The sequence below is a fragment of the Henckelia pumila genome, chromosome 2 (assembly GCF_033568475.1).
Source record: "Henckelia pumila isolate YLH828 chromosome 2, ASM3356847v2, whole genome shotgun sequence".
NCBI lineage: Eukaryota > Viridiplantae > Streptophyta > Magnoliopsida > Lamiales > Gesneriaceae > Henckelia > Henckelia pumila.
In genome coordinates this window covers 22,797,136-22,814,590 of record NC_133121.1, presented here as the reverse complement: position 1 = coordinate 22,814,590, position 17,455 = coordinate 22,797,136, and the positions used below count along the sequence as shown (strand labels likewise).

The 17,455-nt window shown below is 34.3% G+C and overlaps 2 protein-coding genes across 4 annotated transcripts; both read right to left on the bottom strand.

The window, feature by feature from the left end:
• Window positions 1-2,801: 2,801 nt before the first annotated feature.
• LOC140882956 (methyl-CpG-binding domain-containing protein 7) lies at window positions 2,802-5,652 on the bottom strand. Of its 3 annotated transcripts, none has more exons than XM_073289224.1 (6): window positions 5,485-5,652; window positions 5,156-5,275; window positions 4,307-4,438; window positions 3,738-3,899; window positions 3,438-3,640; window positions 2,802-2,939 (listed from the first exon to the last, which is right to left on the bottom strand). In XM_073289224.1, exons 1-6 carry the CDS (start codon window positions 5,626-5,628, stop codon window positions 2,936-2,938), a joined length of 765 nt encoding a protein of 254 aa, XP_073145325.1. In that variant the 5' UTR covers window positions 5,629-5,652; the 3' UTR covers window positions 2,802-2,935. The 3 variants fall into 3 exon arrangements, with proteins under 3 accessions (XP_073145325.1, XP_073145324.1, XP_073145326.1); XM_073289223.1 differs by having other exon boundaries at window positions 2,804-2,843; XM_073289225.1 differs by having other exon boundaries at window positions 2,817-2,939; window positions 3,430-3,640.
• A 3,572-nt stretch (window positions 5,653-9,224) lies between these two features.
• On the bottom strand, window positions 9,225-10,020 carry LOC140881114 (histone H2A-like). Its single transcript, XM_073286160.1, has 2 exons — window positions 9,768-10,020; window positions 9,225-9,675 (listed from the first exon to the last, which is right to left on the bottom strand). Exons 1-2 carry the CDS (start codon window positions 9,975-9,977, stop codon window positions 9,424-9,426), a joined length of 462 nt encoding a protein of 153 aa, XP_073142261.1. The 5' UTR covers window positions 9,978-10,020; the 3' UTR covers window positions 9,225-9,423.
• Between the last annotated feature and the right edge of the window lie 7,435 nt (window positions 10,021-17,455).

Genomic DNA, 17,455 nt, shown 5'->3' with positions numbered 1-17,455 from the left:
GAATTGCAGAAATGCTTACAAGGGACTTAAACATTTCTCTTCCACTGACTCTGGTGAAGAAAAGAAGTTTCTCATAAACGTCGAAATTATGGTACAGATCTGTGTATTTCACATAATGTGCATTACTTGTATACTATTAATCCCTTAAGAATTTCTTGTTAAACAAACTTTCATGATGCAATTTTATTTTTCTTCCTGTGGATTTAGAAGTGTTTTGTTATTTTCTGTGAACATCCAATCATTTTCAACTAATTTTTGAATGAATATACCATACTGAAGGTGTTTCCTGATAACTTGATGTTGCGGCCTGAGCCTAATTGATATAATATATATATATATATATATATATATATATATATATATACATATGAAGGTATCATTTGAACCTCGAACCTGATATGTTCATTTCTCATAGTTAAAATGTGTGATTAGGAACTCATTATTTGGATTACCTGAAATTCTTGCAAGATGAAAAGAAATTGAGTGTGGAATAAGCGTTCTTTAACTTGGAGAGTTACAATGCACTTGAAGTGAATGGAACGAAGAGTCATATATCAATGGGATATAGTGTTTTTGATCTTTTGTCTGAAAGATTTTTGGTAGAGGAAATAAACACATGATCTTTTTTCTGCGTATGGATATTCAATATAATACTATGATATAAGTTGGATTAATTGCAAGATTAGAAAGAGGAAAACCGAAGGGAGTTGTTGAAGTGATTTCATTTCCTTATCAGTGAATAACTCGTGACCCTTGGTTTTTATGTAGAGTCCAGCTACAAAAGATAACCTTGGACAATACACACACACATTCTGTGCCAAAATATTGCTGCTGCATGTTCTTTTGATAGATCATTTTTAACTGTATGCTTGTTTGTTTAATTATTTTCTGACTGGTATGCTCTTTATGCAGATTAATAATTCTTATAAATTATGATGGTATAGTTTTTTTTAAAAGCGTCATGGTGTTGAATTTAATCGATTTTTTCATCTGGGATGCTGCCATTATTTTTTTTTTTACGACTGGGATGCTGCCATTTTACGTGTGTTACTCATATTTTCCATTCTTTTATGTTCTAAGTTAGATTTTTTATTGTTTCAAAAAATAAGGTAGATTTTTTATTGCATATTTTTTTAGTTAAAAATTTTCAGACAGGATTGTGACCAATAAATTCTTTCTCGCTTTGTTGCAGGCAGTCCATCTACCTCAAATGGGGTAGACAGATTCAAGTCTACTTTCAGAATGTCTCAAAAAACTTTTGATTATATATGTTCTCTAGTGAAGGACCACATGATGGCTAAAACGCATTTCAATTTTTCAAATGGCAAGCCAATGTCACTAAATGATCAGGTGGCATTGGCACTGACAAGGCTCGGGTCCGGCAACTCGCTGATCTCGATCGGGGACTCTTTTGGTGCCCACCATTCAACCGTCTCTCAGGTGACATGGCGTTTTGTCGAGGCCATCGAAGAAAATGGCCGTCACCATATCCGGTGGCCGTCAACCGATCAAGAAATGGCAGACATAAAACACAAGTTTGAGAAAATCCAAGGCCTCCCGAATTGTTGTGGCGCCATCGACACCACTCATATAACAATGCTTCTAACATCATCGGATCAAGAAGCCGAGACTTGGCTGGATTATAAGAAGAATCACAGCATGATTCTTCTTGCTATCGTCGACCCCGATCTGAGGTTTCTTGATATAGTCACTGGATGGCCGGGAATGATGAATGACTCTTCTGTTCTATGTAGTTCAAACTTCTTCAAGCTGTGTCAAAAAGGAGAGAAAATGAATGGAAAGAAGACATCATTGTCCAACGACACCGAGGTGAGGGAATATATAATTGGCGATTCGGACTTCCCTTTATTGCCTTGGTTAGTGACCCCATATCAAGAAAAAGAGTCAACCAAATCCGAGTTGAGGTTCAACAAAAGGCTTCTTGAAACTCATGGTGTAGCAAAAGCAGCACTGGCAAGATTGAAGGAGGTTTGGAGGATGATCCGAGGAGAAATGTGGAGACCGGACAAGCATAAATTGCCGCGTTTCATCCTTGCCTGTTGTATCCTGCACAACATCGTTATTGACATGGAAGACGATGTTTTTCATGAGACGTGCTCGTCGTCTCTCAACCATGATCCAGGGTACGGCGAAAGGGCTTGTGAATCCGTCGACAAGAATGGTTCGGTCTTGAGGGACAAGTTGTCGATATACTTGTCCGAGAGATTGCATTGTTGAGTAAAGGCATGCATGTGATTCATGAGTGAGGATTAGCAGAGGGTATAGTTTCCATACACAGCTAAAGTAGAGACTCTAGCATTTTTATAAGATTTGTTAAGGAATATTCATATTTCATTTTTCTTTAAACTTGTCTTCACAAATGTGTAAAACTTCAAGTAGTTTGCAAAGCTATGGAGGATTTGTATTGCCAACTGTTACAAGGAACAACTTAAATTTTGTGTATTAAGAATCTATATTACATTTTACATGAGGAGAGACCAGATTGGCACTTCAACATCCCATTTTTTATGTTGCCAAAACATATATTTGATTTAGTCAGCCATCCTTGGGACAAAAGAGACGACCAATAACACTCAAAATCATGCCAGAATGTTCATCCTTAAACAACATTGTAAGTCTTCAGACAAATATAGACTGTCAACTCTTAAATCTGAAAAGTACAAGCGATATCCCAGAACTGATCATTCGGCTTGACCGATCCAGACCACCTCAAGTTTCTTGAAACAGACGGCTTTTCCAAGAAAGTTAGCATCACTGCAGTAAGGAAAATTGGATTGGAGAAGGGTTTATCTCGTGTTCAACAGAGATTGTTGTTGCGTGACCTGCGAAAGTCGGAAGGACATACAGTAAACAGAAGCAGAAAAACAGCAGTGAAACTGTACAGACATCTGCTGAGGTTGTCTTCCTCTAACCATCAACTGCAAAATGAAAACATGAAATTAATTGGAAAAAACTTGCATCACTCCATACAAAGATGAAGTAAAATTATGCCAATTTGCTATGCCCGTTCCACATGTTCTTAAACTAGTCTAAAATAGATTTACTGTTGAATTTTTTAAGTAGAGGAAGAATGGTAAAAATAAAATGCAACGTAATTCAGGATTTACATGGTTCAGTAAGCAACATCCCATGAGAATTATAAGGTTTTAGGCCAGAACACAATTGCACTTATTTATAAAGCAAATATATATATATATATATATATATTGGAATGGTTTGGTGGGAAATCTATCCTAACTAAATTACAATCATAATCCTAAAAAATATCAAATTTTTACTGTCTGATTTCCAAAATAAACAAAAATATTTCTACCATGCACAGTGGCCCTCTGTGGATGCAATTTCCTTATTGCAAGTTGCAACTATGAAAATGGCAGAAATTATAGGACAATAGCGAGTTTTAGATACCACTTTACCCCGAGGATAAGGAGCTACGAACACTGCTGGTTCCTTCATTCATTACTTCAATAAATCTATCAGTCCACTGCTGCTTAACAGAATATGGAACCAACGTGTCAGAAACGAAAGGGCTCCAAGCATCTCCCCGTGGACTAGCAAGAACCCAATTGACTTTCATCGGCGGTGTAACAAAAGAACTATGCGAATTATTTCCAGAAGTCTAAAACAAAAAAGCAGCGACCTGATCAGAATCAATTAGTAACATGCTAACAAATTAATATTCAAATAGTCTGGTTGAAATATAAATTTGAGCTCACCTTTTTACGGCTCTGATGTTTAAAAAACTTTGAAAGCGGTTTATTTTCTTTTATGTTTTCTAGCACCTTTGCTAAGGGGGCATTTTCTTCCAATTCTGCCAGATACCTCTGGACAGAAACTAGAGATCGGAACATCTTTCCCGTCCCAGGTTCATAGTAATACTGTGCCACAACATAAAGCATTTTGTTTCAAGCAACGAGATTCGTTAATATATTTGAATAGTGCAGTAGAAGGATAAGACGTCCTCCCACAACCTTAGGAAACTAGAAACAGAAACTCATTTTGGATGTCTAGTCCCGAAATCAGATGACTAAAAGATTAATAGATAAAAAGCATATTTTATAACTTTTGTCCAACTTACTAACTAACTAATGTAATATTACTGCAAGAATAACTAGCAATGAGAGTCACCAACAAAATGTAATGCTTTTGGTCCACCAAGTTTTTATAACTAAATGAATTGAAAATACAGAAAGTTACTCGTAAAATTTCAACTGTTTCAATTGGGAAAATGCTGAGATCATGAAAGTAAAAAAACAAAAATCCGGAGACGCAGAAGTGAATTTACCTTGTCAATCATGTTTGTATCACATTTTCGAGGTACCCCTTTCATAATCCAACCATCGGGCAGATTGCAAGCAGTGGAAGCCACAATTGCCAAATGATTTTCCTTTAGTTCACCATCATTTAGTTTCAACATCTGCAGAAATGTTGTTATAAATCCTAGCTTCAAACGCCGCCGCTTTTAAATACATAGTTGAACTAGAGAAGCCGGAGAGGGGGCCTTTCACACATAACATTCATAAAAGATGCGACAAAAACAAGAAGGAATCTTAACCTTCCAATCAGAAACAACTATCCTCCTGATGCAACTAGGAATTCGAACAGACCCCCAAAACAAAAAGATCACTTCTAATTTAAGTTCCAAGTAAAGACTAAGCAAGATTTCATTGATTCTGAATTAATGGGACATGTGGTGACAAAACAAGAACATCAAGCTTCATTTTCTTTACGATTCGGACAATACAAGACGTGGATGTGCATCAACCAACAGTAAAACTACGGTACAAATTTCGACCAGGCTTAAGCTATATGATGACTACAAACACAAATATATAAGCAAAATATTTATTGAAGACTGAATCTTTCAAGAAGCATAGAAACAAAAACCATAAATCTTTTAGTGGGTACATATCAAATTTCTAATTCTAAGAAATGCTAGTCAATGAAAAACAAAGAAAGAAACTTCACACTATAGTAAGATAAACAGAACCATTAGAAATAAGTAAAATAATCAAAAACAAATTATATAAAAAAGAATTTTAAAAAAAAAAACGCAACATCCATGAATTAGTGATTAAAAACTAAATATTCCCAAAAAATAAAGCAGGAACAAAAATAGTAAGCTCAACTATACATGATTGGGAAGAGTGGTCTTCTTGGGGGATCTACGTGGGGTATATTCTTCCCCACTAAAATATCTATCAACTTCTCTCATCGACCTGAATTTGCGCGCAGTCTCCGGCTCATAGTAGTACTACATCAATCAACAACAAATGACATTGATCAAGAAAATTCCACAACTCCCATTCAAAATAATCAAAAAAAAAACAACAAGAACAAAGAAATTGGAAATATTTATTTCAGAGAGAAAAAAAAAGAGATATTTGGCGGGGCTTGGGTTGGCTCCAAGAATCAGAACTTGAGAAGAAAATGCAGTATGAACAATGTGGAAAAAATTGAAACCATGTCAGAACGGGAGCCATCAGAGCGGGGCACTTCTTTGACTCCCCAGCCAGGTGGGAGCGGCGGCACCGCCATGGGACGGCGGGTAGGCAGCGGCACCAGCATTGAGCTGGACGGTGTGGGAGAGATGGTGTGTCGTCCCATATTGAAGTGCGTCACTGGCGAGAGGTGAATGCTGTCGACTTGCACACCAAATAGTGCTTCCGCACGCTACTAATATATTATATGTCCTGGTAAATGATGCATACGCATCACAACATGATTTCATACATATGTTACAAAGAAATATTTATATATTTTTTATTAAAATAAATTGTACCATAAAAAACATGATTTAAAAAATAATTAATTAAAGCAAGCAAACATGTAGAAGTTAGTTAACATGTTAAAGAAATGTGAAAAGAAGTTAGGAGAAAAGAATGTGAAGGGTGGGGTAAAATGGGAATGGAAAGTTAGTGTCCTCGAACAAATGGTTTTTTAGGTCCTCTCAGCATTGTGTTTGGACTACGGGATTTGGTGGGATTTGGAATTGAAAATATCGTTTTAGTGTTTGGCAATTTGGGATTTCAAAACGGGATTGGTATTTGGAGGAATTTCATAAGATTTCAATTAGTTAAGTGAAATCTTGACAAAATTGGTCTGATTTCACGGGATTTGAGTTTATAAAGCAATAAAATTATTTTTAATAATAAATTCATATACTTTACTTATAAATTTTAAGTTTTTTTTTATAATTTTTTTATAAAATATCATTCATCCAAAATTTATATTATCAACTTCCAAAATATATTTTAACTTTTTGTCAAACACAAAATGGAATTTCAATTCCATGAATTTTAAAATCCAAATCCAAATCCAATTCCTAATTCCATTCTTTAGACATCCAAACACACTTAGAGATCAGTAAAAAAATTGCACACGCTATGAGTGTGTAAAATAAAAGTTATTTTTAAACATGTAGTGAGTGAAAGGCTTAGTGGAATTTTGGGAAGGTTGGTGGATTTGATGACCATGACCCATGTAATTGAAAAGTTGTGAGAATGAGAGTTTATTTGTAAGAATTACTCAATATAAAAATATGAAGAAAGGGTAAAATGAAAAAGAAAGTCGGTGTCCTCAAACAGGCAGTTATTCTAACCCATAAAATAGTAAAGATATATAAAAATTATTGCATTATATATTGCATAATGATGTAAAATGTTTGTATAATAATTTTATTAACAAAAATTAGAAAAGCAAATCCATGGATAAAAAATTATATAATGAGAAAAGTGAAAAAAAAAAAAAAAAATAACAAACAAAACAAACCGGTAAAGAAAAAATAAAAGAAATGTAACGTCTCACAGCCTAGGCTAAAGAAAGCCCCTCCCCAGAACGTAAAAGATCCCCTATCGGTGGTCTATTGGGTTTCGAATATTGGTTCCGAGTCGCCAACCCACTGAAAAACCATGGCAATTCAATAAACATCATTAATTGGGAACGACCCATCTTTTTTTGATCCTTCGGAAAAAAATTCTCTTCATAAAAAATAGGATGTCCCAACCAAATGGTCGGTCCGGGGAGAAGCTTAATAGAATAGAGTAGATGATATAATAAATATCTATTTAAAATATGAAATAGTTGGTGTTATCAGTAAGGACACTACTCAAAGATATATTTAAATGTCGATATTCATCAATACATATAAATCCACTATCTTGGACATCATATATATTGATAAATATTTACATACCAAATTAGAATTAAGCCTCAACATCAAGCATAATTTTGCATTCCCTCCGATAACTTTGTTCGAACTGGTTTCACATGTTTTCATTATTTCAGTTTCATTACGTTGTTTGTGTCCAAATAGGTACACATTAAAGGAAATTGTAGCATAACTTTATGAGTTTGTGATAGCAATAAAATTTAATTTGGCATTTATTTATGTCACATATAAGACACAAAAACAAACATAATAGAAATTATTGTACAACTGTACAAATTTAAGTTTAAAGTGAATTAAATTAGGTATATAATTATAATTTTTAGATACAAAATGTTAACACTATTTTGGACTAACAAGGTGCATATTGTTGGAAATATGGTATAAATATATCCATTTCAGATACCAAATGAATTAAATTTAGTATCAATCAACTTAAATTACCTATATCCCTTTGATTTTGGATTTTTAGGTTTAGGGAGTTGAATTAAAAATAAAAATAAAAATAAAAAACATGTCACATAAGAGAGTTAAAAGTTTTAAACCATGTTTTTTTGTGAAACGAGAACTGAATCATAAATGTTTGGACATAGATATTGAATCTCAATTAATCCTTAAAATAAAATGTGAGAATTTTTTCTTCTCGTTTAATGAGTAAATATTTTCAGTTAGCCCTTTTTTTTTTAAGCTAAATTTTCAGTTAGCTCTTAAAAAAGAACTTTTTCTTTTTTTTTTTAAGAAAAAAAAGAACTTTTTCTTTTTCTTAAAAAAGAACTTTTTTCTTATCGGTCAATGACTAAGGATTTTTTTTTTCGAGTGGAAAAAAAAAATCAATGTTTTTAAAAATGATATTAAACGCAAAACGTGACAAAAAAAAAGGTTACGATTTTAAAAAAATAAGAAATTGTGGATTGACCGCATTTAGTAAGTTTGAATACTGAAGTTGTATAATTTTAAATAACATTTAAATAAGTGCATTGTTTTAAAATATTTTGTTAAAAAAATATTTTTGCATTACTCTTAAATTATTATGTATGTGTTAAACGTAAACATATTTATGGGCACGTAATAATCTGGATAAAAAATTTTAAAAAATTAATATTTAATCTCTAATTAAACCCGTTTAAATTTATAATATTTGGTCTTATACTTTTCACACTTCACAGTTTTCAGAACTGTGGTATTCTCTTCTTTCAAAAAAAAAAATTGTATTCTCTAAAACTTTTTCCATCCATTAAAAAAAAAAAAGCTAAGCTTCATTTACTTCAATAATTTGTTGCACGGTTGATTTTTTTTAATAAATTTCTTTTTTTATTTATTTTTTATTTTTCTTGTTCTAAAGATGATAAGATTTTTTATTTGAAATTAGAAAGTTGTAAGTTTAGAAGAAGAAAATATATATATAATTTATCATCAATAGTACACATTATAATTTATTATCGATGCCAGTATTACAAAACAAGCATTCATAATTTTTTGCTCTGAATCATTAATCTTTATATTTTTCGTTGAAACTTTTTTAAAAATTAAATACATATTTGTGTATGTAGTTGTGACTTGTGCGTGCTTGATAAACCAATAGTATATTATTATCTTCGTGATATAGACAATAAAGAGAAGATAAATAGCTCATAAAATTGATAAAATCACTCTTTTTATGAATGTTTCTAATCAAAAATTAAGTAGATCCATTCAATTGCTGTACTGAGTACGAAACCATGTTATATTATGAAGATTTGAACAATATAGCTTCTTAAAAGAACAAGTATACTTTGTCAAAAATTTATGACTCAAGATATCCGAAGTTTTTCAAACTCAGATTTAATCACAGATTGAATTTTCTTGGAGCCATAGGCATCACGAACTGTTAATAATGTAATTTGGCTTGATACAGTCAACATCAATACCAAATCTCATTAATTCAATTTCAAACCATTTCCCAACAAATACGATGTAATTAATTCATTTTTGTTATACTCATTTTTTGGGACTCATATTTTTTAAAATCAAATAGGGGGAGAAAAAGTATAAACCAATTGCAAAAAATACCAACTTTGCCCAAAGAATATGGCATATTCTTAAATCATATCGTCTCCAAAACAAACTAAGGTGATTATCATAGCTAAGGTTCATGGCTTCTTAAACTCCACAGAATTCAAAAATTGTTACCACCAAACCAAATTACAGCCCCGATCCGACTTTACACGAGAGATGCAAAACACTATTTTGGGAAACTAAGCAGCCGCCTTCTTGGGAGATTTGGTAGCCTTGGAAGGTGACTTGGGTTCCTTGGAAGCCTTCTCCCCACCAGTTTTCTTGGGCAAAAGCACGGGATTGATGTTCGGAAGCACACCACCATGCGCTATGGTCACTCCTTGCAGCAATTTCCCGAGCTCCTCATCGTTCCTCACGGCCAACAGCAAATGCCTTGGGATTATCCTGTTCTTCTTGTTATCACGCGCAGCATTCCCGGCCAATTCCAAAACCTTAAATCAGAAACAAAAATCGCCTTATGTATCCGAGAGATGTTGGATCAAACAAACGATGGAAATCAACAAACACAGAAACTAGATCATACCTCCGCAGCTAGATATTCAAGAACAGCGGCCAAGTAGACAGGAGCTCCGGTACCGACCCTCTGCGCATATCGGCCCTTCTTCAAGTAACGAGCGAGTCTACCCACCGGGAACTGCAAACCGGCTTTGGCGGACCTGCTGACAGGTTTCTTCTTCGGACCGCCGCCCTTCCTTCCTCCGGCACCCTTCTTCACTTTTGCGGCAGTCTCCATGAAATCAAGATGAAAACCTCCTAAAAAATGTAAGAAAAATAGGGGAAATGCGAGTGATGTTCATCGAGGGTACGAGAGCGTGAGCCATTTTATAGCTCTGCTACCGCTGCGTCCGGGTTTCGAATTGGGTAAAAGGATGCCGTTGGATTTAGAGATAATCGACGGTGCTAGCATGACGGGTCTAGATCCACGTCTTTCCAAATAAGCCAATGAAAAGCTAGAGTGTGACAGATTCTTTTGAACCTCTGCCGCCTAGAATTAAAATTTTGGTTTTAAATTATTCTTTTTAAACTTCGATTACGAGGGAAATATATTAATATATTGTTTGCATTGCCCACTTTACTAGTGGTGTACGCAAAATTTTAGATCAGAAATGACGAATTCAATAAATTTAAAAAATTGTAAGATAAATATCATATATTAATTTTATATGTTTTTTTATAATAGAACTCTTCTAAATTTCATGCTTTGAAAATAATGAATAATATTTTTCTTATCAACTGTATCAAACACATAATGTACCATACAATTATTTGATCATTTTTCAGCCGATTACGAAGTGATGTTTTAATAATTCTCAATAATAAAAAAACTCTCTCTACAATTGCAGTTACAACGGATATATAACAATGCCAATTTTCAAAGTAAATATATCAAATGAAATAATTGATTTTTTTCTATTAAACGATTCTTTTAGCAATCTCGCTAATTTCTGTGAAATCAAAAAATTGATTGATACTTCATATCTCAAATAAAGGTATGATGTCGGTGCTCAAGATGCGCTAACTCTATTAAAGAGAAATCATATGATAAAACTGAGCAAATTGAATAATTTTTCTTATCATAAGTTAAAAAAAATGAATTTGATGGATCAAAACATGTTATACATGACAAAAAATTTGTGTTCGTCCATTTAAAGGGATATATGTTTAAATTTCTGAAAATCTGTCATTTCATAAAATCTTTTAAAATGATATTAGGGCATCCACCTAGCAAAGAGTCCCGGAGAGCATTTTCGTGCTTCTCTTTCCGCCACATCAACGTCACCTCAAAAACATAAAATCTTATTCAATTCTCCACTATAACAAAAAAACTCAAACAACTTTTTTATGGACCTCGCACTCAATTCAAATATTTAAAATATCAATTTATTTTATATATTTATATATACTTAATTTATATAAAGAGCTTATTTTTTAATGATATTGTGTATTTTTTATCGTAGAAAATAAATATAATTTTTATAAATATTTAATAATTGTATTTCATAAAAAATAACTATAATTTTAATTCAATTTCAAAATTTTTGTAACGTTAAATACATATTTTTATTTTTTAAAAAACAAATTAACAATTTATTTTATACATTTATTTATTACAAATAATTAATATTATTCAAAATATGATAGTGATAGTGGAAATATTTAACATTGAAATTTATATTATTCAAAATATGATAGTGACCGTGGAAATATTTAGCATTGATAATAATTATAATAATTATAATTTCGATTACATAATATATCATATGTCAAAATTAAAAAAATATTAAAAACAACCAAAACACAGATAATATATGCTTGTTTTATGGATTGATATAGTGGTGTGCCCATATATGCTCAACCAAGTCCGCTCGTAGTTGATGATGCACTTGGCTATCACGTAACTCGCTATTTCTTCGAAGGTATTCTTGAAATTCTTGGGTAGATCCTTGAGGACGAAGGTATTCTTGCAAATTGACTACCCATAGCTTGCCAATATTCAGGTGGACACACATAAAATGGAGCTTGAGGACGAACATTGCTCGAAAAAGTAGGCAAGCTTTGAGAGCCTTCAAAATTAAGTGGATATTGTGAAAGGTTTGGAAAATTGTGAGGGTATTGGGTGGGAGCAATAAATTGGCTATTAGGACGACTCTGGGAATTTTCTGCGATATTTTTTTGATATTTTTGGAATGCAAATAGTTTCTAAAAGATCTGAAAAAAATTTCATTCATTTCGAATAAATTGATGGAGTGATTCAGGTGATTTTGTGTGTGAAAGAATTGTAGCATGAAAAATTGAAAATGTGAGGTGTATTTATTGGAAACTTTTAACGGCTATTTTTAATTAAAAATATATTTTTTAATATTTTTTAACTTTACATGCAAATTGAAAATACAAACAAAATAAACAAAAGGCAATACATGTGTCTGCATAACGGATATATATATAATATTAAATTAAATAATAAAAAATATTAATATATATAATATTTAATAATGAAAAAAACTAAAAAAAATTAAAGTAACGGATACAATAAATTTAAAAAGAAAAGACGAAAAAGAAGAAAAAAGAAACGGTGGAGGAATAAAAGTGTGTATGTATATATAATATATACAATTTATAATAATGGTTATATTTATATATATTTAAATAATAAAAAAATTTTAAAAAAAAAAAAGCAAAGGCAAGAGCGCCCTTTGTCAGACAAGGGAGAAGCTTTTTCCCTTAAGCCACGTGGGTTTCGAGCTCCCACTGTGGATGCTCTTAGTTAAGATTATTTTTTTCAGTTATAGTCAATATGGATGTGACTCTTTTGTTATTAAGGAGAATGTTGCATAATTAAAATTAAAAAATGTTAAATGTACAAAAAATATTGTGTACAACGATATTTAGAACAATAATATCGTGAGATTTTGCGATCGCGAGATTTTGTATTTAATGTATCGTGAGATTTTGATAAATTAAATTCTTGTATTGAATTTTTTATGTAGTAAGATTTGATGTTCAAATTTCATTGTAAATGTGGCATCACTCATTAAAATTTATATTTTAAAAAAATATTTTATATATATAGTACTAAATTTTTTTTGAATTTCAGGGGGGCGGTCGCCTACTTTCGGGACCATGTAGTTCCGTCACTGCACTTTACGTGTGTCAATTCGTGTCTTGTTGATGTAAAGTAGTATTAAAACTAGTACTTTAAAGCATGTGTTGCGTTGAAAAATAAAAATATTGAGAACCTAGAATCGAGGATGATGTTACGGGTTCCTTATATGCATCTTTACTCCTCGATCTATTCGAAAGTATGACTGGTGGTTGTACCAGAGAAAATGCATAAGGGAGGTGTTGAAGTATGCTTCTATCAGACTGAATGGGAATAGAGAAGAGATCGGATTGAATAGTACAGATCAGATGAGCCGGTGTTCAGATGAGTTCATGGTCCAGATCAAATACTGGGATCAGATCGATGTGATGGTCAGATGAGTCTTCAGATTAGTTCATGCAAATAGATTGCTCGAGTATTGTGACTTGGTTAGAAGTCAGATGGAGTTTTCGTAAAGCGGAAAGCTTGCAGGCAGATCGATGCATATCGAAGTACAAGAGCAGATCAGACTGATGAATGAAGGCTTATCGGGTTGGACCATGTTGACTTTATAATTGTGCCGTAAGTTACTGTTGACCTAAAGCCCAAGATGAAAGTCGGTGTAATTTTCTATATAAGAAGATGGAAGATGGTCGCAACGAAAATAACAGAAAATCAAATTCTTCAGAATATATTGTGAGAGAAGAAGTAGAGATTTCGGAGGAGAAAACTAAGCATAGATTGTGACGAAAAAATTCAAGACGTTAAACTTGAATTGTGTCTGTATCTAGCTTGATAGTTTGTCTGAGTCCATCTCTGTAATAAGCTCTGTTCTTGAGCTTGGATTGTTCTGTTGGTGATTAATAAAGTGGTTGTGTTGTTCTTTCGTGGACGCAGGCAAATTCATTGTCGAACCACGTAAATACTTGCGTTGTTTATTGCTTTCGCGTGAGTGTTTGAGTTTGATCTGTGTGCGTTGGTTTTATCTGTTTCTGGGATTGTGTTCTTACGTGCGTGGTAAATTTTCGAATACCAAATTTTTGGAATGATTCCTAACAAGTGGCGTCGTCTGTGGGAAACCAAGCAAAGATGGTGGGATCAATGAAGTTTGATATCGAGAAGTTCACGGACAAGAACGATTTCTCGCTCTGGAGGATTAAGATGCGTGCAATCCTGATACAACAAGGATTGGTGGAGTCTCTTAAGAAGAAGGAGGAGATGTCCGATGAGATAAAGAACAAGGATGAATTACTCGAGAAAGCACACAATGCAATTATTCTCTGTCTAGGAGATAGACATCTTCGAGAGGGGGCCAGAGAAGAATCTGCAGCGGCGGTGTGGCTTAAACTTGAGAATTTGTATATGACGAAATCCCTGGCTAACCATCTGTACATGAAATATAGGTTGTATTCTTTTGTGATTAAGGATGAGAAGAACCTGGAAGACCAGATCGAAGAATTCACCAAGATATTGGATGACTTGAAGAATATTGAAGTAAAGCTTGAGGATGAAGATCGGGATTTGATACTTCTGAATGCTTTTCCAAAAGCATATGAAAATTTCAGAGATGCTTTGCTATATGGAAGAGAACAGACGATAACCTTGAAAGAAGTTATGTTTGCTATTCAATCCAAGGAACTTCAGAGAAAGTCTAACACAAACACTGAATCACATGGAGAAGGTCTTACGACGAGAGGCAGAAGTGATAAGAGGACATACAGTGGAAAATACAGGCCAAAGTCCAGATCGAAGAGTCAAGGAAGATACCAGAACAGAAACTTGGGTAATATGAAGTGCTATGTTTGTCAGAAGGTTGGACATCTGCGAAGAGATTGTCCGGAAATGAAAAGAAAGCAGCAGGAAAAACCCAAAGAAGATGGTACTCTGGCCGTAGCTACAGATGGATATGACTCAGCAGAAGTATTGGTGGTTTCTAAAGGTGATCAAAACCACGAATGGATATTGGATTCAGGATGCTCCTTTCACATGTGTCCTATAAGATCTTGGTTTGAAAAATTGGAGGACTCAGATCAGGGCATGGTACTGTTGGAAAATAATCAGTCATGCAGAATAAAAGGCTCTAGAAATATCAGAATAAGGATGCATGATGGGATCGACAGAGTACTCACCAAAGTGAGGTATGTGCCCGAGTTGAAGAGAAACTTGATATCATTGGGAACACTTGATGCTCAGGGATATTCATTCAAATCAGGAGCAGGCAGTATCTCAGTGTCTAAAGGATCTCTGGTTATTATGAAGGCTGTCAAGAGAAACCTCTTGTATGTACTACAAGGTGGAACGATTATTGGAAGTACAACAAGTATTCAGGAACAGCAGGACAGAACCAAGCTATGGCATATGAGGCTTGGACATATAAGTGAGAAGAGATTACATGAGCTGTATAAACAGGGTCTGTTAGGTGGAGATAAGATATAATCATTGGAGTTGTGTGACAGCTATGCTCTTGGAAAATCTAAAAGAGTATCGTTTGGTCAAGGAAGTCACACAACTGAGCAACCATTGGCCTACATTCATTCAGATCTATGGGGTCCTTCTCGGACAGAAACTCATGGTGGAGGCAGATACTTCATGTCTTTGATAGATGATTACTCAAGGAGAGTATGAATATTCATCTTAAAGACTAAGGATGAAACTTATGACAAGTTCAGAGAATGACTGCTGGCAGTTGAGAACAAGAGTGATTGAAGAGTTAAACACCTGAGAAAAGATAATGGGCTGGAATACTTATCAGATAAGTTTGTCAAGCTATGTAAGGAGAAAGGCAATACCAGGCACAGAACAGTGGCAAGAACACCACAACAGAATGGTCTGGCAGAGAGAATGAACAGAACTCTTCTGGAAAGGGTCAGATGTATGTTAATCAATGCTTCTCTACCGAAGTCCTTCTGGAGAGAAGCATTATCTACTGCGTGTTATTTGATCAATAGGTGTCCATCCAGTGCGATTGGTTTCAAGACACCAATGGAGAAGTGGAGTGGAACACCTGCAGACTACTCAAACTTGAAGGTATTCGGATGTCTTACATATGCTCATCTGAAACAGGACAAGTTGGAAGCAAGGGCAGTCAGATGTATATTCATTGGGTATCCGGATGGTGTGAAGGGTTATAAAGTTTGGAACCTGGAGTCAAGAGGTCCAAAGTGCTTCAACACCAGGGATGTGAAGTTTGATGAATCCAAACTTAGGTATAAAATGAATACAGATGGAAAGGACAATCAGATCAGTGTGAATGACAAACTACCTATTGAGGTGGAGTCTTTTGTGCCAGATGAAGAGTCAGATGAGATGCAAGATGATGATATGACAGCGAGTGATCCAAAAGAGAACTTAAGCACTTATAATCTTGTAAGGGACAGAACCAGAAGGGAGATCAGAGCTCCTAAGAGGTTTGGTGAAACTGATCTGGCTTGGTATGCGCTGACAGTAGCTGAAGAGGTGGAGTATTCAGAGCCGAATACATATAATGAAGCTATGGCAAGTAAACAGAAAAACAAGTGGATTGAAGCTATGAATAAAGAGATGAACTCACTTGAGAAGAATTAAACCTGGAAGCTAGTAGACAGACCGAAGCATCAAAAGACATTGGGATGCAAGTGGATCTATAAACAGAAGGAAGGAACTCCTGGTACAGATCAGATCAAGTATAAATCAAGATTGGTTGCAAAGGGTTTCGGTCAAGTAGAAGGGATAGATTTTAATGAGGTCTATTCTCCAGTGGTCAAACATTGTTCTATCCGGATTATGTTAGCACTGGTGAACCAGCTCAACTTGAAGCTTGAGCAGATGGATGTGAAAACTGCGTTTCTACATGGTGACCTGGAATAAACCATTTATATGGAACAACCAAAGGGCTTCATACATCAGAAAACCCAGAACAAAGTATGCTTACTGAGAAAATTATTGTATGGGCTGAAGCAGAGTCCGAGGTAGTGGAACAAGAGGTTTGATGAGTTTATGATTGATATTGATTTTGTGAGAAGCCAATATGACAGATGTGTCTACCTAAAGAAGGATGATGGATAGGTTATCTACAAACCTACTGATTTACGTTGATGATATCTTGATCGCAAGTAAAAGTAGGACATAGATATCATCCTTGAAACAACAGCTCAACACAGAGTTTGAGATGAAAGATCTGGGTGTAGCGAAGAGAATTCTGGGCATGGACATATTGATAAACAGGAAAAGACAGGAGATTAATCTGAGTCAGAAGAACTATTTGAAAAAGGTTGTTCTGCGGTATAACATGAATCAAACAAAATCTGTCTTGACTCCTATGGGACAACATTTGAAGCTATCTGCGAGTCAGTCACCTGAAAGTGAGGAAGACAAGAGGAAGATGGTTGGTATTCCATATGCTAGTGGAGTGGGGAGTCTCATATATGGAATGATGTGTAGTATGCCTGATCTGGCATACGCAATCAGTGTTGTGTCAAGATTTATGGCTAGTCCGGGTACATATCATTGGGAAGCTCTGAAATGGATTCTCCGATATATCATAAACACAACTGGGAAGGGGTTGAATTTTGAAAAACAGCAAGTTGGGATTGATCCAGTAGTTGGATATGTGGATTCAGATTTTGATGGGAACTTAGACACGAGAAAGTCGT

What these genes read in the sequence shown, in the direction of transcription:
- LOC140881114 (XM_073286160.1), bottom strand. Translation starts at nt 9,977, where the DNA reads ATGGAGACTGCCGCAAAAGTGAAGAAGGGTGCCGGAGGAAGGAAGGGC. An exon ending in TTGAATATCTAGCTGCGGAG is followed by an intron (nt 9,676 to 9,767) that starts GTATGATCTAGT and finishes TTCTGATTTAAG; the next exon opens with GTTTTGGAATTGGCCGGGAA.
- LOC140882956 (XM_073289223.1), bottom strand. Translation starts at nt 5,628, where the DNA reads ATGGGACGACACACCATCTCTCCCACACCGTCCAGCTCAATGCTGGTG. An exon ending in AACATCAGAGCCGTAAAAAG is followed by an intron (nt 3,641 to 3,737) that starts GTGAGCTCAAAT and finishes TTTTTGTTTTAG; the next exon opens with ACTTCTGGAAATAATTCGCA. An exon ending in CGTAGCTCCTTATCCTCGGG is followed by an intron (nt 2,844 to 3,437) that starts GTAAAGTGGTAT and finishes CGACTTTCGCAG; the next exon opens with GTCACGCAACAACAATCTCT.